Raw genomic sequence first — 26161 nt, 5'->3', positions numbered from 1 at the left:
TTAGATTCCACAACTGCAGTGGAGATTGCTTTGGATTCCCTTAGAACATTTAAATGCTAATTTTGCAAGCACTGACTTGTAACCTGAGTTTATGATGATTTCATGCCTCATTCAGAGTGCCTCGCTTCTCCACTGTAAGATGCCAGTGCTCATAAATAAAAAGAATTACAGCAAGCCCTGTTTGTTCTTGCCTGTAGATGTTGCTCTCTCACTGTAGTTTGTGATCATCACGTGGCTGCAATGCTTGCTCAGGCTCTGCAAACACGTGATGCTCACTAGCTAAGGAACCCTAATGCACTCAGTGAGTTAGTCATTGGTCTTAAAGCTGCAGCACCCAACAACATCCATTTTGAATCTTGCTGCTGTTTCCTTCTTCCTCCGTTACCCAAAATGCCCTTTTTCAGTATAACTAAAGAAATGGCCATCGGAACCGCAGTCCTAGGGGTTGCTTTTGCTACTGGAGTCTTAGCAGGTAAGCGCTGCTTTCTTCTGGGATCTCTAAAATCCACCACACCCTCCCAGTTCCCAGGGCCAGGGCCAGAAGTGAGCTCGCGTTGAACAGAAGGACGCAGCGCTCTGATTCAAAGCACAACCACCAGCTGTGCTCCATCCAGCCGCACTTTACCACCCATTTAAAAAAAAAAAAAAAAAGTGTGCGCGCCTGTGGGTTAGAAAGTAATTTACTAGATGCTGGGGGAAGGGGAGGGGAAAAAGGGCTGAAGGTGCTGGCCTTAAAACTGCTGGCTTCTAGAATGTTAGCCAAGTGAAGGTGCAAATACTGTATAGGGAGAGCGCCAGGGGGAGAGAGAGAGAGCTTTCTATAGACTTGAAGGTTGTGGTTAAATTTTTCAAAAGGCCTGGAGATTAACAATATCCTTTTTAACGAGGGTAATGGAATCTTATGCTTCAGGTCACAGGCTGGCAGCTCCCAGGTTGGGCATGGGCTCAGAAAGGAATTCCTCTTACTCCAGTCCCCAAGCACTGCCCAGGGGCACGCTGGCTGGTTCACCTTCCCGTGTCAGAAGCTGGCCACTGCCTGAGGCAGGAGACCAAATAAAATCCTGATCCTGCAATGGGAGTGGCTCGGGTGGACTCCTTTGCCTGTCTTAGGACTCTGCATGGGTTTGCACTAGCAGATCTCATTGTAGGATTAGCACTTATCGGAATCCATGGCAAACCCTGTGCACATTGGGCAAGATTACGTGCTGCGCATCCTGCAGTATAGCTAGCCCCAAGCATTGAAAATCGTGAGATTTGGCTTACAAATCATGAGGTTTGAAGAAAAATAAAACTTGGGTTCTGATCCTTCAGGAGTCCCATATTCAAGTTTTTTTTTTCCTCTGCAACCATAAGGGCTAAACATTCTTTAAAAAAAAAAAAAAAAAAAGTTGAGATTCTCTTGGAATCATGTGATTGCAGCTGGGAAAGAGAGACCAAATACTGTGAAACTCACAAGAGTTGTCAACAATTTGCAACTAGCACCTATTTCCATAATATCGTGAGCCAGAGTCCAGGCTCCAAACAGACCCCGTATAGGAAAATCAGGATCTGAGCTTTAGCTTCACAGTTTGTACTGTCTGTCTGTTCTCAATAAGCTGAACAGTAAAAGCAAACGTCTACCCCATTTTGTGGTTGCATTATGTATACACGGTGCCAATTATCAGAGGGGTAGCTGCATGAAGAAGATTGGGTTGCAGGAAGATGCATGCATCATCATGTAGATGCATGAAGAAGTGAGGGGGCGGGGGGGGAGTTTACCTGCGAAAGCTTATGCCCAAATAAATCTGTTAGTCTTTAAGGTGCCACCGGACTCCTCGTTGTTTTTATGTATACATGGGAACCTACTCACAGTGAATAGCAAGATAGAGTGTCCTCTCCAAAAGACGTTTTCTAGCAAGAACTGAACACAAGGACTGGGTTATAGGCCAGGATTTGACTACGCTCTGGCAGTAAATACACAATGCTGTTAAGGGCCCAGTCTGCCTGTATAACCCACTACGCCACTGCACTGCAATAGGCTGCAAAGCACACCTCCCATTAGCTTTTCTGCTCAGGATTAAAAGGCCAAGGGCTTAGCAAATCTGCTGTGAGCTGTCTCAGCCCTCCCCTTGCAGGATGACTGCAGACGGACATGTATCCTCCTAAGCACATTGGAAATTGCCATCTTAGCATCCCGGTCTTGGCTTTTTCTTTTGGTGAGAGGAGCAGCTGATAGTTTTCTCCCATCAGCTGGGGTGAGAGGAAGCACGGTCTGAGCAGAGGAGCAGGGACTAGGATGCTCGCGTTCTGTCCCTCGCTCTGTCACTGACTCGCTGGGTCATCGTGGCAAGTCACCAGACCTCTCTGTGCCTCCGTTTGCCCCTCTGTAAAGCAGGGATATTATTAGAAAAAATGCTTTGAGATCCTTGAATTAAACGTGCCGTCTCATGGCAAAATCAGCCACTGAACAACATCAGCGTCAGCTTACAGTCACTGCAGACCTGGGCTGGATTTGAACAGACGCTTTAGAGGTGAAAAAAGTCTAATCCTACTGCCAGTCCCCTGAGCTGTCTAGGCCCTTCACCATCTTCATTTGGGGGTTTGCAGAGCAAGGTTCTGTTAGCCTTTAGTGGCAGTTTTCTTGGTCTTTATTTGCTCAAGGCATAACTGGTCATTGCAAACTTTTTCCATTGAGACACAAAACCTTTTAATATTTTAATTTTTTTTATAGGTAAAAAATATCCATTTTTAGCTTTTGGAATTCCCCGATCATCCAAGACTCTTCTTGGAAAAGGGAGCCCGCTATGGCAATACATATTGGATCACTCTCTGCGGGAGCATCCAGTCCTAAAGAAGCTGCGACTGGTCAGTGTTTTTCTCAAGATACGTTTTGTGGAGCGTGGTGTGTATACAGTACTGCTATTAATGTCCCATGATTCATAGAGTCCATGGCCAGAAGGCACCACTGTGATCACCTAGTCTGACCTCCTGTATAACACAGGCCAGAGAACTGCCCCAAAATAATTCTTAGAGTGACTCTTTTAGAAAAACATCCAATCTTAATTTTAAAATGATCAGTGATAGAGAATCCACCACGACCTTTGGTAAATTGTTCTGATCGTTAATTACGCTGACAAAAATGCATGCTTTATTTCCTGTCTGAATTTGTCTAGCTTCAACTTCCAGCCATTGGATCATGTTAGACCTTTCTCTGCTAGCTTGAAGAGCCCATTATTAAATATTTGTTCCCCACGTAGGTACTTACAGACTGTGAACAAGTCGCCCCTTAACCTTTTCTTTGTGAAACTAAATAGATTGAGGCATTTCAATATTGTCTGTGCCCAGTACATAGATCTGCTAGTCCCTAAAGAACTGCCTTTTCTCTATCCACTGGTATGCAGATTTGTAGTGGTATCTAAGGCCCAGAGTCTCAAAGCTCTTTAAGTACCTGATTCCCACTACTGAAGTGGCTTGCCCCATGGCACCCAGAAGGCCAGAATAGAACCCAGCTCTCCTGGGTCCCAGGGCAGGGCAGGGTAGGGCAGTGCCTTATCCACTGGGCCAAACTACTCCTCCATAATCATTGCATTGCTCCCTATATAAAATATTTAAATAGAAAACAAATGTGTTGATTTTAAGGCCAGAAAGAACCATTATGATCCTCTAGTCATAGAAGGCCATAGAATTCCAGCCAACGATTCTTGCATCAAGCCCATAGCTTCTGGCTGAGCTAGCGCGTGACTTGTAGAAAGACAGCAATCTTGATTTCAAGACTTCAAGTGACAGAGAATTCCCCCTATCCCTACGTAAGTTGCTCCTATGGTTACTTACCCTCACTATTAAGTTTGCCCACAACAATGGTAGCTGCTTATACGTGTATCTTCTTTGGTAAATGAACAGAAATTGCTTCTCTGAGATCAACAGTAATAATAAACCCCAATGCTGACTTACCCTGAGGATCACATTGGGCTCTTGGGGTCTGCCTGAAAGAGCAACTTCAGGGTAGTTTTACTTTTCCTGTTTCCTTTCAGTTTTGTATCATTTCCTTTGCTAGCTCACCTTGGACCATCCCTGGAGTAGAATGATGGTGTCTTGTGACCAGGCCCAGCTTATGGCAAACTTGGCCAAACTCATCAAAGCCAAGAAAGCTATTGAAATAGGTAAGAATGCACGTTTGCTAGGGCATGGCCCAACACCGATCATTTGGAAGCTATATCAGCATAATTCCCTGCTTCACCAAGCCTACCAAAGAACACCAAGGGTGATGGGAGGTGATCAGAGCAGGACCCTTCAGTTAGCTTCTTGCCTCTGACCTGGGGTAAGTCAAATTTTCAATAGTGACCGCTGATATTGGGTGCCCAAGTTGAGACACCTGTTCCTGATTCTTAAAGGTGCTGACATCAACTGAATTGGTAAGTGCTCAGCACTTCTGGAAATCAGGCCCCAGGGGACACAGTTTGGGTACTTAATATCAGTGGCCACGCCTGAAAGTGTTGACCCTGACCTCCCTGCCTCAGTTTCCTCATCTGTACAATGGGGATAATAGCAGCCTCTCAGGGGTGTGGTGAAGCCTAATTCAAGGCTGACAGTACAGCAGTGTGAGCGGCTTACATGGAAAGCACCATGGGACAAAAGCGGAAAAAGAAAGCAAAGCCCAAGTGAAAGGGCTTGGCTTGGGTGGACCTAAGGGAGATTCTCAAGCCCCTGTTTTTCAGGACTAGAGAATCCACAGCAGCTGCCAACTACTGCAGGTAGAGAACAACAGACAGCCCACGAGGATTCAGTGTGCCATGCTGGCCATGGCTCCCTCCCCTCCTCTTCCTTTTTCCCCTCAGAGACCCCTAAAGTGAAACTCATGCCATACAGGATGGTACTCTGAGGCCAGGAGACCCTTGACAGACGAAAGTGTGAATTTAGCTAGAGAACTAACGAGTTCACAGCCACTAGTCCATTGGGCTTCAGCAGCTACACAATACTATCATGGTAATGGGACGGACAGCATTAATTCATGAGTAATTTGGGATCCTCAGCTCTTCTGGGGGGTTTTATTCTTTAATAAAAAAAACCCTTCTTGTTCACAGTTAAATCAGTTTTCATGGTCGAATGAGTCTTACGTCTTTCTCTCATGTGTTTTCTAGGTGTTTTTACAGGCTATAATACCTTAAACATGGCACTAGTCTTGCCAGATGATGGCAAAGTCGTTGCCTGCGATATAAATGAAGATTACATCAGTATTGGAAAGCCGCTGTGGAAAGAGGTAAATAGTCTCTGCCCATCCCTAAATGCTGCATGCTCTGAATAGGAGTGCTCAGAATTGTAGGAGTATGTTCCAGGAGGGCTTAATTCTGTTTCCCTCTAAGTCTCAGATGTGTATATGTGGCCGCTGCAGGAAAGAATCAGGTAGTTAGAGGGTTACCCAACTTATCCACCCAAATCCAAGTGTCACGGAATGTGAGCATTCACTTTAGACACTACAGTATAGTTGAGGCAACTTGGTAAACTTGGCCTGTTGTTCGACCAAATGTTATATGAATTCTGGAAGTAACAGGGAGAGTAGCTGTGGGATCTCCAGTTTTATGGTGACTTTTCTGAGTGCATCCCACCTTAAGATATTTCACAACTATTTCCATCAAATCCCTTTCCTCTTTCGTTTCAGGCAGGAGTGGAGCATAAAATAGACTTGCGGTATAAACCAGCAATTCAAACACTTGGTAGGTAACATAAATATGAAAAGTACAGGCTGAAGACCTAGGCTGGGGAGGAGTCCCTCATGTGAAGTCTGAGATTAGGAGTTGTATAGCAAAGGTGAACACGCAATTTCATCAGTCACAGTGGGCAGCTTCTCCGTTATATAAAGGAAATTTAGGAAGAGTTCAGCTGTTTCCAGATACTGCGGGAGAGAGAGAGAGAGTGGATAACTATTCATCCACCATCCGTTGTTAGATTGGTCACTTACCCACACAACCCATTGCTGTGTTTAATATTAAAAGAAGTATTGTCTTGCTGATTCTATCACAGGGAAAGCTGCTTAAGATGGATTTAAATTGGACAAAGCCCAATTTCTCTCCCATGAAGTGTCTATTCTAAGTGATTATCTGTTTATTCTAGGCAAGCAAAGTCTTCTCCGAGGAGCGAAAGATGCAGAGGGAGTCGAGAAGCTAGTGTACAAGCATCAGAGGCAGGACATTTCTGATCTGGGGAAATGCAGTTTGGTATTCGTGGTCAGGAGGAAGCAAAGCCTTCCAAGACCACGGAAGAGGCAGATGCAGAGCAAGTTTGTATAATAGGAAGCACTGTCTCACAGGGGAGCAGCATTAGGGAGGGAAAGTTTCTGTCAGAAAATCGGTTTATTCCCATTGTGAATGCCAGTGATCCATTCCACCAGCGGATGCTGCTGCTTTGCCAACACTCAGCTTTTCAGAAGTAGTGTCTTTAAGAGAAATAACTGTCCAGCAACAGTCTAGCACATGGGGCAGCGTCTTCTTAGTGTGACTGATGTTGCTGTCCTCCCTGGTAGCTAGACTAATGCGGCCTGTCACCCACTCTCTTCTGGCACAAACATTACCCCTGTCTGGGCCACATTCTGCTCTCCAGCATACCCATACAAACTCTGATAACAACAGGGCTGTCTGCTGACTTTAACCCCATGCAGAAAAGGCCTCATGAGTTGTTCTCCAAAACAAGAGGGAGCAGAGCAATTTGAGAGGGGCAGATAACTTGCATGAGCTCCTTGCTCCTTCTTACCCTCTTAACACCTTATCTCTCTTCCCCTTCTCTTCTGTGGAGGTCACTACTGAGATGCTGCAATGGGGAGTGAGATTCCAAATGGGGTCTCCTCCCAAAACACACGGTGGTGGGTGTGGCTATAAACAGCCAAGTACTTCTCTCTCAGCTTCCAGTGTGGAGCTGTCAGCCAGAGTGCAGCATAAGAAAGTTTTAACAGACCCCAGTTCTGCTTGTTTTGGCCCCAAAAAGGGAAAATGGAATGAGAGACTCCTGAGAAAAGCCCACTGGGTGATCACCACTTGCTGCCATCTGTGATTACACAAAGGTTATGCATGTTCAGGCAAAGTCCACCAAAGGCCATCTGGGTAAGAATTCTGCACGACCCAACTAACAACACTGTGGTCAGCAGTTGATTGGTCAATCTGAAAATTCATTTAACATCCAGGGCCTTTCTACAGGGGGAAAATTTCTAACCAGCTTTTAAACCAGTTCAGCTAAGCTGATTTTAAAACTAACAGGAGAAGTAGTGTAAACCCAGTTTAAAGGATCCTGACCTGCTCTTACTCAACCAAATTTAGGAGTATCATGTCTACAGTCTACACTATGGCTCTGGCTGCTTTTAAAATTGGATAGTAAACTTCTCCAGACCCTTGTAGACTCTGAGCCTTGACACACATGGATTGTCTCATCCCTTTATTCAGCGTTAAACCAGGGCATCACAACACACTTTGTTTCCTGTCTAGATGAACTACTGGCAGACGGTGAAGCTGGGACCTATGACTTTGCTTTCATAGATGCAGATAAACAGAGTTACAATGAGTACTATGAAAAATGTTTACGTCTCGTAAGGAAAGGGGGAATCATAGCTATTGCTAATGTAAGTATTAACCCACTGGGACCCCACTTTAAGTCACATTAGATAGTTCCAGTAACAACCTGGACCCAGGGGACATAGATCCCAAACACAGCATTCAGTTTCCAAGTTATATAAAGGTGCTTAAAAAAAAGACAACATATTGTTCTATTTACCTATTAATGACACACGCAGCTAATATCTGCAGCAACTAAAAGGACCTTGTATTAACCTGTATATATGTACACTTCAGCCCACACACACACACACACACACGAAGTGCAGAATACCAACCTCTTATCAAGCTATTCATGTATTACCTAAAGAATGTTTTGTAGGATATTGATATTTAACAGTTATATCCTTCTACAGGGCATCTTCTACAATTGTAAACTGTTCATAATACCTAAAACTACATTTGCTTTATTCATCATCATGTTACAAGTGACTTCCAAATACTTAAGAGAAACTATTGAAGTGTATATCTCAAAAAGAAAGAGAGGGATCAGTGTTAGTTGTTTTAGGACTGTCTATACATTTTCATATGTCGACCTATTTCTATTAGGCTTAACTTATTTATAAGGGCTGAGCTGAGGCTTAATATTTGCGGAGAACTCTGAGATATGTTGCATTTCCATAGAACCCTCTTCCCAAGGATATCAAAGCACACTATGAAAGTAGCTGGGTATAGGTGTCCCCAATAAATAGATGTGAAAACAGAGAGGCCCAAATTAAGCAAAGCATTTACATATGTACTGGAGTTTGTCCCTATTCAACCTGTCACTTAAGCTTAAGTTCCGTTGACACTAATGAGATTCAAGCACATGCCTAAAGTTAAGCATGTGCTTAAGTGGTAGGCTGAATAGGGATGGACTGCTGAATCAGGACCAGAAAGATTAAGTGACTTGCCAAAGGTCATAAAGTCAGGGAATAGACTCTGGACTCCCAGTCCCACTGGAGTATGCTGCCGCTGTGTGGTGCGTTATCAGTATAAATGCAAAATATTATAATGCTCTTCAGCCAGACTCCTGATTTGTCCCAACTACTTTGTGATCTGATACACTGTGATAATCAAGGGCTTTTCTACACTACCACAGCCTGGCCTGGGATAGCTATGCCAGCCAAGCCTCCTATTGGAGACACAGTATACAGCAACAGGAGTTCTCCCAGCATGGCTATACCACCTTCCTGCGTGACATTAGCTAAGCCAACAGAAGCACTCTTTTGTTGGCATAGTTATGTCTAAACTGGGAGTTTTGCCAGCTTAGCTATATTGGCTGGGGGTGTGCTTTCCAACCCCCCCTCCCTCTCCGAGCCAACATAGCTATGCTAGCAAAACTTTGTGGTGTAGACAAGGCCTAACAAAAGGCAGTTAAAGGGGTTGTCAACACATGCTTGTAAAAAGGCTGTGTGGACAGACTTACATGAGTTTAAACCAGGCTTATGTTGGTTTAGCTCCAACCTCTTTTGAATGGGTTTAAAATAAACTGAAATAAATCTGGATTAAACTGCAGTGTGTCCACACAACCTTTTGCATTGGTCTAACTTCATCAGTTTAAAAATCACACTTTTAGTTAAACACTTACAACTCTGAATGTAGAGAAGCCCATAGTCTTGTAAACTCTAATAAGAAAGTTCTCTCTTGACCCTACGTTTCCCTTTGGACTGTCAGTGCCATCCACAGCCAGGTCAGATGCCGTGTGCACCTTGAACATGAGGGTGATTGTGTGCACGGGATTCTTTTTTTACACTAGGTTTTATGGCACGGGAAAGTGTTGAAGCCAAGCAAGAACGATCTGGAAACCCAAAGCCTCCACCACCTCAATGAGAAGATCTTCCGAGATGTACGGGTCAATATCAGCATGCTCCCCATGGGGGATGGAGTGACGCTAGCGTTCAAGCTGTAGTGGGAGAAAAATGCTGAGCAATGGAAGGGAGACGGAGAAGCACCAAATCTTCAGGCAAAACTAAGGTGGAGCATGAGGAGCAGCTGTGCTGTGCTGTGCTGTGCGTCTCAGCAGAAGAGCAGAAAGCTGGGAAAAAGCCCTTGAAATGAACAGAAAAACTACAGGTATTTAAGTACAATGGTAGAAAAAAAGATTTATATTAAAATTGAATATAATTTTATATCTTAATAAAAAGAAAAACCCACAGTAGGTTGTCTTTGTAAGAGACCGTGAGAGAGGGAAGGAATCTCCTTCAAGGCCCACTCCTTCAAGACACTGAATGACTATTATTTGTATTATGAGACACAGACATTCCCCGTTGTAAAGAGCTTACATTTACACAGGCAAGACAGACAAAGGGTGGGCACTGAAGCAGTGAAAGATTAAGTGATTTACCCAAGATCCCACAGGGAATCTGTAGCACTGCCAGGAATGGAGCCCTGATGTCTCCAGGCCCGGTTCAGCGTGTTAACCAAGAGACCATCTTTCCTTGGCTTTCATTGTCTCGAAGGGGATTTAACAGTGCTCACCATCTCTTAGGAGTGGCCCTGTAAATCACTCTAGAAATGAAGCCAGGAAGCAGCATGCGTAACCAGGAGAGAAAAGCAGCTGTAACCCAGCACAATGAAACCTGTGTGCCACTGACAGAAGAGCAAAAGGGTCATGCTCGCAACAAAGCGGAGAATGGGAGGTAGCATAACATTAGCGTTGCCAGGAGACTGGTGAGGTAGGCGGACACATACCCTGGTTAGAGGATTGCCACTCTACAGTTGTGTTAGTGTTGCTGATTTAAACAATGCAGAGGACATAGCCAGATGCGTGCTGCTGTTCCTCGTTATCTTAGTTACGGAACAAGTGGCAGGGATGCAGTGGGTACAGAACGATGGCTGCCAGTGACATATAAGGTTGTGAAGACTTAAGAAAACAAGAGATGGGCACTGTGTAATCAGGCTGTGAGCTCCCTGTAAGATCAATTTCTCAAACAGCACGGAGCCTATAGCATTGCTGCTCATGCCCAGTACCTGATACAGTATCCCCTTGTACACTGCAGTGGTCACCAACCAGTCAATTGCTATCTCCGGCGGCGCAGCGGGGCTGCCCCTAAGACAGGCTTCCTGCCTGCCCTGGCCCCACACCACTCCTGGAAGTGGCCAGTGCGGCCCCAGAGGGGTGGGGGTCTCCCTCTATGTGCTGCTCCTGTCTGCAAGCACCGCCCCCGCAGCTCCCATTGGCCAGGAACGGGGAGCTGTGGCCAATGAGAGCTGCAGGGGTGGTGCTTACAGAGGGGGCAGGGTGCAAAGCCATGTGTCCCCCGCCCCTCCGTCAGGGGCCACAGGGGCACGTTAGCCCCTTCCGGGAGTGGCGTGGGGGAGGCGGGCTAGGCTGGGAGCCTGCCTTAGCGGCAGCCATGCTACACCATAAACCAGGAGCTGCCAGAGGTAAGTGTTGCCCGGCAGGAAGCCACACCCCAGCCCTGAGCCCCTGTCCCAGAGCCAGCACCCTGTACCCCCTCCTGCACCCAAACACTCTGCCCCAGCCCTGACCCCCCTCCCAGAGTCAGCACCCCATGCTCCCTCCTGCATCCCAACCCCCTACCCCAACCTCCTGCCCCAGCCCTGACCCCCCCCTCCCAGAGCCAGCACTCTGTACCCCCTCCTGTACCCCAACACTGTGCCCCAGCCCGGAGCCCCCTCCTGAACCCAAACTCCCTCCCAGACCTTGCACCCCTCACCCCCTCTTGCACTCCAATCCCCTGCCCCAGGCTCAGCCCAGAGCCCGCACCCCCTCCAGAACCCCAACCCCAGCCCGGTGAAAGTGAGTGAGGATGGGGGCGAGCAAGCAACCTGGGGGGGAGGCGGGAGGAGAGAGTGGGGCGGGGCTTTGGGGAAGGGGCGGGGTAGATCCTGGGTTGCCCTTAAATTAAAAAAATGATCTTGGGCATAAAAAGGTTGGAGACCACTGCTGTACAGCTTGCGCTTTCTGGCCTGCTAAGAAGCCAGACAGGCACGGGTGCTTGTCTCATGCATGTTGCGATAGAAACTATTTCCTCAGTATCCATCTGTTCCAGAACATTGGTCTCAATTTGTGCCTAGGGCAACTCAGGGGAGGAGTAGGATAAGACTTCCCCCCTCCCCCTTTACTTTACTGTGGGGGTCCTACAGATTTCCAGCAAAACTGGTCTAGTGAAGCTCTAGCTATCTAGGTACTTATTGCTACTGGCTGCATTCGTCATTCGATTTGTCACACACTAGTCAAAAGAGACTTGTGTGCGACTTGTGGACCATGACCCTTCCTCAAGAGACTGTCTACTAGTCCAGCCGTTCAAAAAAAAAAAAAAAAAAAATTTCAAGTGAAGTTTTTTCCACTCGCTCTACTTCTCAACAGTCCCCGTAGTTTCTCTTTAGAACCTAGGAACCACCTCATTTCACCCACAAAGGCCCCCCCCCCGGTACTAGACACTCATTTCGCTCAGATGGGGTCTACTGCGTGAATGAGGCTAAATCTGCATGCACAAGGCCAATGTATCGCCTCTGCTTGGGATGCTGCTCCATTTAAAATATGCAGAGCATCATGCAAGTGTTTAATCAAACCTGTCTCCATCCTGATCACATAATTACCATTAGAAAGAACAGCGGTGTGTCCCTGAACTGTAGATTGATGAGCCATCTGTAAACTGAAACAAAGAGCAGAAGGAAGCTTAATTGAATCAAATATTTAGAATACATTACACTCTATCTTCCAGTTATTCAGAGCCTGGCCTTCTCTTCAGACTTCTGTCCTGTGTGTCTGGAATTCATCACAGTTAACTGCATTTAATCCTGCAACCTTACTATAAAGTGACTGCTGATAACACATAATTGTAGTTTAATTCAAGTGGTAAATCAGCTTTGGGGAATTTGTGGGGGCAATAGGGATTTGCACTTTGATTATGAGATGAAAAGCATGGTTCTTTTGTCCCCCTCTAGCGGGAGCATAGAGCCTGCTACTGCCTGTAAGGCAACAACCCCGATCCTTTAGCTCAGGCAGTCGAAGCACGTTTTGGGGTCACAAAGTGCGGAGTTCAGGCCCCATGGATGACTTAACCAGGGGCATCGTTGCACAAGCAAAGAGCCCGGTGCTGTCAAGGTAGTTATGTCCTTGGCATCAGTGGGCACAAGAGCAGACTGTGGTTTGGCACCCAAGAGTAAAAAGTCTGCAATCCTTACTCAGCTGAGTTGGGGTGGCAGGATCTGCCCAAAGTGCCACAATGTCTATATTACTGCTCTTTATTACTTGTATTGCGGTAACCGCCAGAGCGCCCAAGCAGGGTCAGAGCCTCGCTGTGCTAGGTGCTGTACAAATGGAACCGGAATGGCAAAGTCTTACAGATTTTACCTAACAAGCTAATGAATCAAGGTGAAGTAATCTGTCTCAGCAGCACAGCTGGGGTCCCCTTTGCAGGACACTATGGCTCCCTCTGCTGTGCCCAGACACAGGACACTAGAAACTCACAATTATCTGCAGCTTGGAAAAGATAAAGAACTAAAGCAACAGCTCCAAACCTTAGAGGAAAGGAGTACTTGTGGCACCTTAGAGACTAACCAATTTATTTGAGCATAAGCTTTCGTGAGCTACAGCTCACTTCATCGGATGCATTGAGTGGAAAATACAGTGGGGAGATTTTATATACACAGAGAACATGAAACAATGGGTGTTACCATACACACTGTAAGGAGAGTGATCACTTAAGGTGAGCTATTACCAGCAGGAGAGCGGGGGGGGGGGGGGGGGTGTACACCTTTTGTAGTGATAATCAAGGTGGGCCATTTCCAGCAGTTGACAAGAAAGTCTGAGGAACAGAGGGGGGGTGGGGGGAGAATAGTTTTACTTTGTGTAATGACCCATCCACTCCCAGTCTTTATTCAAGCCTAAGTTAATTGGAATTAATTTGCTAACTGGATACAATTAACTTAGGCTTGAATAAAGACTGGGAGTGGATGGGTCATTACACAAAGTAAAACTATTCTCCCCCCACCCCCCTCTGTTCCTCAGACTTTCTTGTCAACTGCTGGAAATGGCCCACCTTGATTATCACTACAAAAGGTGTGGCCCCCCCCCCCCCCCCGCTCTCCTGCTGGTAATAGCTCACCTTAAGTGATCACTCTCCTTACAGTGTGTATGGTAACACCCATTGTTTCATGTTCTCTGTGTATATAAAATCTCCCCACTGTATTTTCCACTGAATGCATCCGATGAAGTGAGCTGTAGCTCACGAAAGCTTATGCTCAAATAAATTGGTTAGTCTCTAAGGTGCCACAAGTACTCCTTTTCTTTTTGCGGATACAGACTAACACGGCTGCTACTCTGAAACCTTAGAGGAAAACTCTCCTCTCCAGGCCACGAGGGGTATCTCTCATTCTCAGGCCCCGTTTCTAAGCCCGTCACAATCCAGCCGTTGCACTGATATCGCTAAACCAAGTACAGCATACAGGACTGAGAATAATGGTGCAGATCAGAGGGGGAATTTGCTCTTTGGGTGGAGATTTTAGAAGCAAGATAGTTCTCATTTGCTTGGTTAGGTTAGGTTGCTGTGTTCTCTTTATTCAGTGAACGCCTGCCAGGTTCTTTGCCTGTCTGATGGCTGCACATGTTTATCACGTGACTTTCTGCTTTGTTGTATTTGGGCTGCTGCTCATAGAAGCTGATAGAGTGGGGAGAGTGAGAAAGCTTATAATGAAAGAGTCCCTAATGGTGCAATGAATGGAGTACTGTCTAAGAGAAACCTGCTGCTGGAGTCCCTAGCCAGCAGGATCCTCCAGGGCAGGCTGAGAGGAGACACACAGGGGTGTAGTCCTTGCTGCTAGTCGTAATATACATAGGAACGAGTTACTGGCCCAGGTCAATCTAACCAGCAGTTTGCTCCAGCTTGGGGATATGACACACAGGCCACTGCATTGCTAGCTAGGGGTGCCTCTTGCATGCTCTCCAGTGCTGGGAAGAAATCCAGCCCTATTGCCTGCAGCTGCAATGGGCAGGTGGAGTAGTCCGTGGTGTATTTTAGAACACATTCCCTTCCTAATCTAGACAGACCCAGTAAGGGGCTCATCCAATGCCCAAAACTCCCATTGACTTCCCTGGCTATGGAATCTGGCTCTATGTTCCTCATGTTCTCTTCCACAACACCCGAGTCACAGGGGGCAGGGTTGGGCCCTTACTCTTGTATATTTAAGGAAGCAGCCTCAGCGTGACTGAAGTAAAAACCTCAACTAATATGAGGCACCCTACACGTCCCAAGCTCAGAACTCCAGGCGCAGGCCCCCAAAATGATTGCTTTTCTCTATCCTGCACACTCTTCGCCCCAACACTCTAGCTACATAAATAAACAGCAGCATCCAGTGTCAGTCTATGGATGAGCAAACTGGGTTATATTAGATGAAGTTAGAACTCACGCCCCAGAGCTCCAACCCAGTCTGAGAAAGGTTCAGTGGACTTTTGCTTTCACTGTTTTTCATTCTCTTTGTGACTGCTGCACTGTGGGAGAACGGCTGACCTGCTACCAGTTCCTCTGCTTTTCATGAGATTTCCAGCCCCATCACAAGCAGGAAGGATCAGACAGTAACTGACAAAGTCTGTGCTCACCGGATTTTCAGACACAAGAGTGGTGGACATGGCTGAGATTCCCATCAGGGGGCCGTGGACTTGATGGAATTAGTCATGCTGGTGTAAATCTGGACTGAGATTGCAACCTGGGCCATGTTAATAAAACAGGGAGATGGGGAATAAATCAAAGCACTGGTGGAAAGATTTATTGTCTTGTCTCTGAACAATCAGACAACATCAAATACGCAGTGAATTCACTTCCAAATCAAATGCTATGCTGGATTTGTTCCAGACCATCTAATTCTCAGCAGGTTAAATGCAGGAGTTAGGGTAAAATATTATCTGCCGCCTTTTCACATTATCCATGGCACAGTATCTTGCTTATGTCATAAGTACAAGAAGGTGCACACCTGACACAGTAAAAACATGTGCTTCTGTAGAGCTGTTTGGCAAATTTCCACTACAACAGTAGAGGAACTAAAGGTGGAAATTCTGTTTCTTCTCTTGTTGTGCACAGCTGTTCCCTAGCCTGCTGTGTGCCACCCCAGAGGTAGCTGCACTTCATTAGTGCTGCATGTACAGCACTTTACATTCTTTGTGATTTGACTCAGGATGAAAGTTACTGTATAAATACAAAGCATTCCCCCTGCATAACTCCAATCACACGGAAATTGGTCCCATGCATTTGCAGCTACTCGTGGGTTCTAAATAACCTGTTTTACCATAATAATTTTAAAGGTGCCACTTTGAAAGAGGAAATGAACAAACATATAACATATAAAAGACAGAAATTAATGTATGATTTCAAACAAGTTATTTATCTACCTCTTTGCCTCAGCACAATACTGTAGGGAAAAGCACATAACTAGCTACTTTCATATAATAGGAATAAATATTAAAAGTAAACATTGATGATAAGTCACTGCTTTCCAGATTAAGATTTCATATTGTAGACTGCTTTAAATTAATGCAGAAGCAAACATTATCTTTTCCTGTTATTCATTTATTTCCCTAATGAGTTCCAAGCAAATTGTGCCTACTTATATTTTATGATTTTAAATAATTAAAACATTTTATGAAAACAACTAAAATTCTCCCCAGCGTTAGACAGATTATTGATTGAGCGGGTCTCAAGCTACATGAAAAAATTATTGTTTTAGTTTAAAGGCTCATAATTTTACTTCTACTTACCTACTAAAAACAAAGAAATTCCGTGTTTTTCTTACAGCAGTTTTATGAGTTATGTTGGGTAGAGATTTTTTGACCATCAGAAACTTGCAACATTTTTTGACATTGCAACATTAGATTTGCAGAAGACAGTTAATGTGTCTTTTCACCGATGTTACCAGTAAATAGTATGTCTAGGTGGAGCATATCCTTACAATAATGTAGTGTTCATTAACCAGAATAATAACCTGCAGCATGTTAAAAGTGTTAAGAGTTTGACTAAAATCCACAGGCAGAAAGATACCCACATGAGGAGCTCAGCTTTCAAATGGGAGCTCCTTTACCAGACACCAAAATCCCACTTCTTGGATCTGAGTCTCTAGCCATTAAAATTGCCAGGCACATTATCTGTGACATCAGAAGGAACAGACTGGGCACAAAAATCAGCACTTAGGTATGTACATGCCTGACAGTGTGCTCCAATGGATAGGACACTGGATTGGGAATCAGGAGACCCAGCTCTGTTCCCAGCACTGCCATTGACTTGCTGGGTAACCTTGGGCAAGTCACTTCACCACTGTTCCCTCTCCCACTCTTTTCTGTCTTATTTAGATTATAAGCTTTTGGGGAGAGGGACTGTCTCTTACTAGGTCTCTATACAGCACATAGCACAATAGGGTCCTGATCTTGGTGGGGCTTGGCCAAAGTGCCACTGTAATGGAAATAAATACAGAGTAATAACAACACTGCATCATTTGTATTACAATAGCACCTAAGGGCCCCAGAAGAGATCAGGACCAAACGCTGCCAGACGCTGGTGGTCCCTGTGCCATAGAATTTATAGTCTGGCTGAAATTCTTCTCTCCTAAACTCTCAGAAGTTTAGAGGCCAGACTCCTCAGACCCCAGCTAGGGAAGGCCACTGGACTGCAGGAGTCCCCAGTTTGAGGTCTCTGCCCTCCTCCCCTATGGAAAAGCCCAGTAGAGTTTAATAGAAAATTAGAATGTTTCTACAGGCCTTTGCTTTAACCACCTCCAGTCTGAATGTGTCGAGCTTCAGCTTCCAGCCATTGAATCATGCTGTATCCTTGTCTGCTAGATTGACGAGCCCATTATCAAATATTGATGTTTTTTCCCCTGAATAGATATGTATAGACTGTGATGGAGTCACCCCTTAGCCTTCCTCTTTGTTAAGCTAAATAGATTGAGCTTCTTGAGTCTATTGCTATAAGGCAAGTTTTCTAATCCTTTAATTATTGTTGGGGCTCTTCCCTGAACTCTCTCCAATTTATCAACATCTCTCTTGAACTGTGGGCACCATAACTGGATACAGCATTCCAGCAGTCAAATACAGAAGTCAAATAACTTCTCTGCTCCTATTCAAGATTCCCCCGTTTCTGCATCCAATTATTATTGGATTGGATTAGCCCTTTTGGCTACAGTGTTACACTGGGAGCTCATGTAGAGCTGACTATCCACCACGACCCCAGATCTTTTTCCAGAGTCCCCCATCCTGGAGTGGGGTCCAGCCGAGAGCCTCCTTCGGTGGGATGTTCCCCCCTCCATGTCCACTTTGTCCATAATTCAGTCCACAGAGGACATGGATTTTGAACACTTGTCCTGGAAAATGCAGACAGGACCCTCAGCCTTAACTTTCTCCCTCTGGCTCAGGTATTGGAAAAATGCTGTCTCCCCCACCAGTTACCGTCTTATGGCATCCCTGTGGCAGGGACAGCCACTGCCTATATTAGGTTTCAGAGTAGCAGCCATGCTAGTTTGTATTCGCAAAAAGAAAAGGAGTACTTGTGGCACCTTAGAGACTAACAAATTTATTTGAGCATAAGCTTTCGTGAGCTACAGCTCACTTCATCGGATGCATACAGTGGAGAGATTTATATACATAGAGAACATGAAACAATGGGTGTTACCATACACACCGTAACAAGAGTGATCACTTAAGGTGAGCTATTACCAGCAGGAGAGCCGGGGGGGGGGGGGTACCTTTTGTAGTGATAATCAAGGTGGGCCATTTCCAGCAGCTGACAAGAAAGTCTGAGGAACAGTTGGGGGGGGGGTTTGGAGGAGAATAGTTTTACTTTGTGTAATGAACCATCCACTCCCAGTCTTTATTCAAGCCTAAGTTAGTTGTATCCAGTTTGCAAATTAATTCCAATTCAGCAGTCTCTCGTTGGAGCCTGTTTTAGAAGTTTTTTTGTTGAAGAATTGCCACTTTTAGGTCTGTAATCGAGTGACCAAAGCGATTGAAGTGTTCTCAGACTGGTTTTTGAATGTTATAATTCTTGACATCTGATTTATGTCCATTTATTCTTTTATGTAGAGACTGTCCAGTTTGACCAATGAACATGGCAGAGGGGCATTGCTGGCACATGATGGCATATATCACATTGGTAGATGTGCAGGTGAACGAGCTTCTGATAGTGTGGCTGATGTGATTAGGCCCTGTGATGGTGTCCCCTGAATAGATATGCGGACACAGTTGGCAGCGGGCTTTGTTGCAAGGATAGGTTCCTGGGATAGTGGTTCTGTTGTGTGGTGTGTGGTTGCTGGTAAGTATTTGCTTCAGGTTGGGGGGCTGTCTGTAAGCAAGGACTGGCCTGTCTCCTAAGATCTGTGAGAGTGATGGGTCGTCCTTCAGGATAGGTTGTAGATCCTTGATGATGCGTTGGAGAGGTTTTAGTTGGGGCTGAAGGTGATAGTGCATACCGTATGCCGAGTTTTCTTTTCATGCAATTTAGCAGCTCTCTGTAAGGAGAAGAAGCCAGCACCATGCAGCCACACAGCTCTGCAGATCAGTGGTGATTCATGGCTTTGCTGTGGACCTGCTGGGGTTCATTGGACCAGACAATAGGAACCAGTGGTCAAAGGTCCTGATCAAAAGCCCACTGAAGTCAATTTAAAGAGTCCTAGTGACTTCAGTGAGCTTTAAACAATAGGACCACTGTTTTTAAGCTGTCTCTTGGAACCTGCTTGCCTCTACAAAGACATCTTTTAATTTCTTACTCTCTAGGATCAGAGAACAGTGATGCCCGCAGGAGGTTGTCTGGAGAGGCTGGGGGAGAAGTGTCCTATGTCCTTGTCCCTCCTCTAGGAAACGTTCTAGCTGTTTGAGAATCAACAGTTAGCTGGAGCAAAGGCTGAGCACGAATCTGCTCTCTGGTGTTCTCTAGTAAGTAAGGTCCCTACAAAGGCACTTTACGACAGGCTTTGCACAATCAAGGCAGGCCACCTCGTCACGGTAAAGATAAACTAGGAATAGCCCCTAGGTCGAACCCCCCAAACTACTCATACGAAGCCTGGTGAAGGCTTTGTGCTTTGGTGTGAAATGGCTTTGCGATGGAACATGGGCTGCTGCTGGTCATTGATCTCCCGTCTGGCTTTCACCTCAGCTTTATCATCCCTACTTTTGAATTGCATTGGGGGTGGGGGGAACTAAGGTCTGTCCAAAGTGCTGGCATACAAATTTAAAATGCATTTTTAGTGGCTCCATTTTGGGCTTCTATTTGGCTGACTTCTTGGTAACTAACTAGTTCTGGGAATTAAGCCATTCCACTTGGAATTCTTCTTTGTTTGTGGAGAGGAAGACCTTGGGCTTTCACTAGGGGGAGGAAGAAAACCGACCACATTCCAGACACAGAGAAATCTCTTCCTTAGATACAAATCAGAGGCTCAAGTGTCTAACAACCAGGAGGATCTTCTAAAATCATTGAGTGGATATGTACATTTTAAGTGCTATAACACTGTTTCTAATTGCATTTTTCTCTCTCTCACTTTTGAAACAGAAGGAAGAGCCATGACTCTGATAAACATGACCTCGGTTAGTTTCATCAGACTAAGAACGACATTTCCTAATATACCCAAGATTTATATGGCTGCTTCCTGCAGCTCCTTAAATCAAAGCATCCACTCCACAAGTGAGGTACGGAGCTATGCACTTCACTCATTTTATCCTATGATTTAAAAACAAAAACAAAAAACAAATCCCAAACTCCCCCCTGCTCTACTACAGCAGATGACATGGGTGGATTCTGAGCAGCACATACTGCAACAGTGATTTTGAAAGGAAATCTTAAACATTAGCAGTGTGGCACCCAGAATGGTTGTACTGTATCTGCTTGCTGGTTAAGGTGGGTGAGGTGCTGTATTTATGTTCTCACTCAGACTCTGTGCTTGAAGAAGAAATTCAGGGAGCCTGAGCAGAGACCACTGTGGAAATGGAGGAGGGAAGAGCATTGGAAGAAAAATTACACTGGCTGCCCTCTGGTGGCTAAGATCTTAAACGGCATATTTTCATGTTTGTTTTTAATGGGCCAGACTTTCGTTAAGACTCCGCACCCTCGTGGCATTTTTGCCAGACTTTCAAAGATTTTCACCTGGACTTTTTAGAAAACCTGGCCATGTGTTTTGGTGCCGTATTGGAGCAGAGCAAGTCTGAGAATTCAGCCCTCACTGAGGGTTCAGAGCTCATTTGAAGATCTGGCCCCGTACGGCAAACTTAGTGTTAGTGTAAGGAGAAGCTGCGTGAACCTCACTCTCTTTCAGTGCATGAGGATACAACAGTTATGGGTGTGATGTAACAGTAGATAAGCCAACTTAGTTCCCAAGACCCCACACGTTGAGCACGCCTATGAACTAGCACTAGGAAGAAAAATAAACGGGTAAGGATAAAACATACAAACTCCAGCCAAACTATAGGTAAAAGCCAGCTGCAAACCAGTTTGAATGCCAAACTATAGAGGACCTTGTGCTGCAAAAGCTTAAGCCTCAGCTCAAAGTGAAAGGTACTGCAAGACAAAATGCTCCCCCAGATTTCCCTTGGCCTCTCTCAAACACACAGAAAGGACCAGTTGCAAATACTAGGCCAAGAGAATACAGCCAGCTAGAACCACAGCAGTGCTGTGTTTATTGCTTGTTGTTAGTTTAATGCACTCTCCTAAAAGTTTCCTCAGTCACACTGGAAACACTAATGACCCATCTGGATACCCAGTCAGCCTTACCTAGTGCTGTCTTCTGCCAAGGAAGGACCAGTGACTTGCCACCTCCTTCCATATGTCCTATATGTACAGGCAACAATCCAGCTCACTATTTTCATGGTGATAAGGCAGAACTACTGCTCCCTAAAATCTTGAACACCCTTCATGGGGTTCAATGTTAAATTGTCCCCACACAAGCAATGGCCCAATGACCAGCCACAAGCCATTCCCTGTTGCAGACAGCTTTTGTCTGACACAGAGAAAACACAACCATTCCTGTTGAGAAAGGAAGTCAGAATGGCTTCTGCTAACCCCCACCTGGACCACCTGGGGTAACCTCAGCCAACCAGAAAACCAGAAATGACACCATGTGCTTTTCATGGTCAATTGTAACCTGCCTAATGTGCTCAAATTCAAAAAAGCAATGCTAAAAATGGTCAAATTTGCAAATTTGACCTTAATACCAAATAGGCTATGGGAAATTTTGGTGCAAAATTTTGAAAACTTAGTGTAATCACTTCCATTTTGTGAATGTAAAGAGTGGTTTTAATGAAAATATTTATGCCTGTGGAGCTAGTTGCTATTAACAGCCCATTTCCCAAAGAAGTAGGCCCATGTCATTTAAAACTGAAGACACATTTGAGTGATGGGAGTGAGCACACACTGCTACCTAATCAAAAATCCCAGTTCATGCAGGCAGACTCTTGCACCCCTGAGGAGCTGATTGTTGGATTAGGACCTAAATTGGTCATTGCTGAGAATATTTCGAGACCAGGTACAGCTGTGCTGGGATGAGGATCAGTTCTTATGTTGCAATGCCATGCCGGACCTGGGCAATGCAACAGCAAAGTACCATTGCAACGCCATCATGTTGTGATGCAATGCCACACTTTTGAGGTAGTGCCACCACCGGATGCACTTAGATCAGAGCGTGAGAGAGCTTTCCATTGTGCAGTACTGCCAACCCCAAGCATTCAAAACTCAGGTGACAGGATCCGTCCATCATGAGATTGGCTTAAAAATCTTTTTAAAGCAATTAATGTTGTGTTCTGGTTTCTGAGTCTTTAGGGTGCACTCGTTTCACATTTGCAAGCTTTTCACTGCACCCTGGAGGGCTAGCACTTCCTTCTTTTGAATGAAAGCTGAAATGCTCCTGCAATCTCTTGATTTCAGTATCTGGAGCATCAAGCAAAACACCAACTATCACGGAGCTTGCAATTAAATATGAGAGATGGCAACAAGGTCACATCTGCAATGCAGTGTCACAACAAGATGTCTTCACGGTCCCCGAGACGTTTTAGCATACTCCAAACCAGAACCCCAGTTCTTCAATGAGGTCTGTGTGGGCAGGGTCCCTTCACACACAGGGATTCAATCACGTACATGGAGCTTACCACAAGATCCAGCCCTTACGTTTGCAGGGTGAGGTATCAGCTTGTGCAAACAGCATCAAGCCCAGAACTACCGGGTTGGATGGTGTCATTGAGCTCCATGGTTCCTGCATTACCCAAGAAAGAATATGGGGTAATGTGAACGCCTGGGGAAATAGGCACTGAAAGAAAACCTCCCCAGACTAAAGCTGCAGGAAGTGTTTGTTCGCTAGGGTAATATTTTTTTCCCCTCCATATTAAAACTGATGCCACTCGCTCAAGATCTGGCTTAACTATGTTGAAAGCAAACTATGTTTGTTTAAAAATAACTCAACACGCTCACGGACCAAGGCAGTGGTGCCTGAGCAACGGCAAAGTGCCACAGAAAGAAAGAAGCTGCTTCAGCATTTTAGAATAGTCCGGAGGGAGAGACAAAAAGGGGAAACCGAACGGCCACCAGATGGCACAATTGCTCCGTACAGCTAAGCTGGAAAGCTGTATGCGCACCTTGTAGCAACCAGCTTTACTCCTGAAAAAAGAAGGGCCAATTCCCAAGCCTTGAAAGTGTGTCACATTCCCAAGAGTGCGCAGCCAGGCCCTGCACCTGCAATCGGCTCTGTGCAAGCGACTGCTCATGCCTGCATCAGGTATGGCTACACTACTAGGTATGGCTATCAGGTATGGCGCCTAAAAATGCACAGCTGGCCTGTGGCACCTGACTTGGGCTTGGCTAAGAGACTGTTTAATTGCAGTGTAGATGTCTGATGTGAAAGGGTCCCAGCTCTAGCCCAGAAATCTACACTGCAACTAAACAGCCCCTGAGCCCGAATCTGCTGGAATGGGCCAGCCATGAATGTCTAATTGCAGTGTAGCCCTATCAACCGTCCCAGTATCACAATCCCAGGAGTGCGCAGCTGGGCCCAGATCCTGCAATCGGATCTGTGCAAGTGCCCGCTCATGCCCACACAGACTCCTATCGACCTCAGTGGGGGAGGGGGCTTCCAGCCATGGAGTAACGTGCAAGAGAGGGGTGTTCCCGGCACCCAGTGCCGAGAGGCAAAACAACAGCGGGGGTTTGTTACCCGGTGTGCGTCACCCAATAATCACAACGGGGTGGAGAAGCAGAAAAGTTTATTTGCAGCTGGAAACAAGGTACAGGGAGAATAGAATCTTAAATGCTGCACACAGAGCAGGAAGTTACACAGGCTTTTATACATTTTTTTTTTTAGCATATTTATTTAATAGCAAGCTGCCCTAAGTATTTATATAGCCAGCCAATTCAGTTACCAGCTAGTTTTTTTGTTTTTTGTATTATTTATTAAACTATATATAAAGCTGCTTTATTTAGCATTGTTTTTTTATATTTGCCTTGCTTAGTTTCAGGCAGTCTGACTCTGCAGCATATTGTTGCAGATCTTCAGCATAACTGCTGCGAGTGCCTCCAGGCGGGGGGGCCAAGGACACTTGGGCCTAGTACGCAGAGCTGCTGCGAGTGCCTCCAGGCGGGGGGGGGGCGGGGGCGGGGCAAGGACACCTGGGCCTAGTGTGAAGGGGCTTCATTGACACTCGTGGTCTTCCATCCCCTCGAGTTACCTAGTGGCCATGCCCCAGTGTCCCCAACAGGGGCATCACCAATCACTGACTAATCCACTTAAAAAATGCTGCTTTAGCAGGGGGCAGATGAAAGGTGCCTTAATGCCTTCAAAAAAAACCCCAAACCAATGTAATATCTATTCCTTAAGCACTGCATGTAGCCTTCAATATGATTCTGACAGCAAAAATACACATATCAAATAAAGACATGATTATGGTTGGTTTTTAACAACACTACTATGGAAACCTATGGGGCTAAAGTTCATTAGCTACTTGCACGTTGCTGCCTTCACCCAACTCACGTGAACAATCTTGGCTGCAGATGCAGTGTTTGTAACCAGCAGAATGTCACACGCCTAGATCCCTTCAGTGAAGCACACCCAGCTTTTGAGCTTTTATGAGAGAATTGGTATCGTACTGGATTGTTTTACATGCTTGAATATACTCGTTAGCTGTAAAATAATCACCCAATGTCAAGCAGTACCACAGGAACTCAGCAGTGGACCACCACCTGAGCCTGTTGGTCCTGCCCACAGATCCAGGGCTGGGTGCACCTTTTAAAACTGATGAATTCTGGGGCTATTGAGTATTTATGCTATGATCATCGGCCCACAGATTTTTAGAGCAATGTTCCCTGTTTATTTCAGTGGAAAATTTGAAAAAATGGATGGATAGATATGGCCCATAAAGAAAGGTGACACTCAAATGTTTGGCAGGGAGACAAATCCTAACCACTTGTGGTCTTTAAAGATCCCTCTGTACTTTTCATAAGGCAAATAGCTAAGGGAACAGGTGTAACCATGGCATCCTAACCAAATTCTAATTTATGTAACTACATTGTCTACCTAAATTTTTCTATATAGTTTTAAGTGGCTTGTATTCTTCATCTCCTGATGTGTTGGTACAGTGTTACAGTTCCTTTCCAGCCCAGAGGTGGCTGCATTTCAGCGGTAAGTAGCATGAGAATCTTCTTAAACAGCAGGTGAAGTTATTGCTTTAGCCTCTAGAAAGCACTTTAGCACTTTTCAGGATGACAGCAATTCTCCAAAGTGCAATTCCCAGCTCATGCAAATAACGTCACACACGTGCCTAACTTTATGCCCTGTCGAGTAGTCCCATTGTTAGCTTATTGACTTCAGTAGGGCCACCTCCAATGAGCACATGCAGTGAGGCTATGCAGAAGTAGAACCTAAGTCAATATTTCTAGAACTTTCCCTCTCCCCACATCCAAGATGAAATTGCAGCTGTATAATTCAGTTTGCTTCTTTATGGTCCATGGATCAATGGAGAAAACACTGAGGGTCGCTGCCATATTCTGAGATGAAGTAGCATTCCTGTTCCACCCCTCGCAGCAAACACAAGCTGGTTCACCCAGGAATAGAAGCAGGTAAAACACCTGCAGCCTCTTGCCGGTAGTTTCAGCACCTGCTCCTGGGGCGGCTGTTGACTGAAGCCGTGCACATCCTAGATCTCCAGGTCAGCATGATATAGTCATACAGACAAGACCATAAAACCTAGCTATTACTTTTCAATCCAAATTCATACTGTTGAGCAACTAGTCCAGGAAGAAAGCCGAGCAAGCCTGAAATCATATTTTAAGGTGCAACTCACTAGTTCCACTGCAGCTGCTAACAGGTACATTTTTAACCCATGGGCTTCACACTCTTGGGGAGGAAACGTTCTTTAATAGCTAGAGTAGCAAGCTGGACATTTGAAGTCTATCCCCAGCTCCACCAGCCCACTAGATGTTTGAGGCTCAATGTTCTTAAAATGCTCAGAGATGCCTGAATGAAAGGAGCTACATGTGGGCAGTCTTGTGTCCATTTCAAGCATAGCAGGTTGCTCAGAAATGGCGAATGCCACAGTGCACAAAAATTAAACATACACTATGACACTAGCCCGATTTTCCACAGCTGCTGCACCTGCAAACACATCTAGTAGCAGCTCTTCTCTCCAT

General features: G+C 45.4%; 1 protein-coding gene across 3 annotated transcripts; it reads left to right on the top strand.

Moving 5' to 3' along the window:
* Window positions 1–299: 299 nt before the first annotated feature.
* On the top strand, window positions 300–23772 carry COMTD1 (catechol-O-methyltransferase domain containing 1). 3 transcript variants are annotated; one of them, XR_006292268.1, is made up of 10 exons: window positions 300–472; window positions 2711–2844; window positions 4034–4139; window positions 5118–5236; window positions 5636–5690; window positions 7449–7582; window positions 9313–9629; window positions 19279–19437; window positions 20051–20187; window positions 22415–23772. XR_006292268.1 is itself a non-coding variant. In XM_007067520.4 (7 exons), exons 1-7 carry the CDS (start codon window positions 391–393, stop codon window positions 9463–9465), a joined length of 783 nt encoding a protein of 260 aa, XP_007067582.2. In that variant the 5' UTR covers window positions 300–390; the 3' UTR covers window positions 9466–9709. The 3 variants fall into 3 exon arrangements, 1 of the variants encoding a protein (XP_007067582.2); XR_005226243.2 differs by lacking the exon at window positions 22415–23772 and having other exon boundaries at window positions 20051–20238; XM_007067520.4 differs by lacking the exons at window positions 19279–19437; window positions 20051–20187; window positions 22415–23772 and having other exon boundaries at window positions 9313–9709.
* Window positions 23773–26161: the final 2389 nt, after the last annotated feature.

Source organism: Chelonia mydas, chromosome 7 (assembly GCF_015237465.2).
Source record: "Chelonia mydas isolate rCheMyd1 chromosome 7, rCheMyd1.pri.v2, whole genome shotgun sequence".
NCBI classification, from domain to species: domain Eukaryota; kingdom Metazoa; phylum Chordata; order Testudines; family Cheloniidae; genus Chelonia; species Chelonia mydas.
This window is presented reverse-complemented; position numbering and strand designations above follow the sequence as displayed.

Excerpts from the sequence above, each read along its gene's own strand:
- COMTD1 (XM_007067520.4), top strand. The coding sequence starts at position 391 with ATGCCCTTTTTCAGTATAACTAAAGAAATGGCCATCGGAACCGCAGTC. Across the intron at positions 473-2,710 it reads TGCTACTGGAGTCTTAGCAG|GTAAAAAATATCCATTTTTA; the intron begins GTAAGCGCTGCT and ends TTTTTTTTATAG. Across the intron at positions 5,691-7,448 it reads ACCAGCAATTCAAACACTTG|ATGAACTACTGGCAGACGGT; the intron begins GTAGGTAACATA and ends TTTCCTGTCTAG.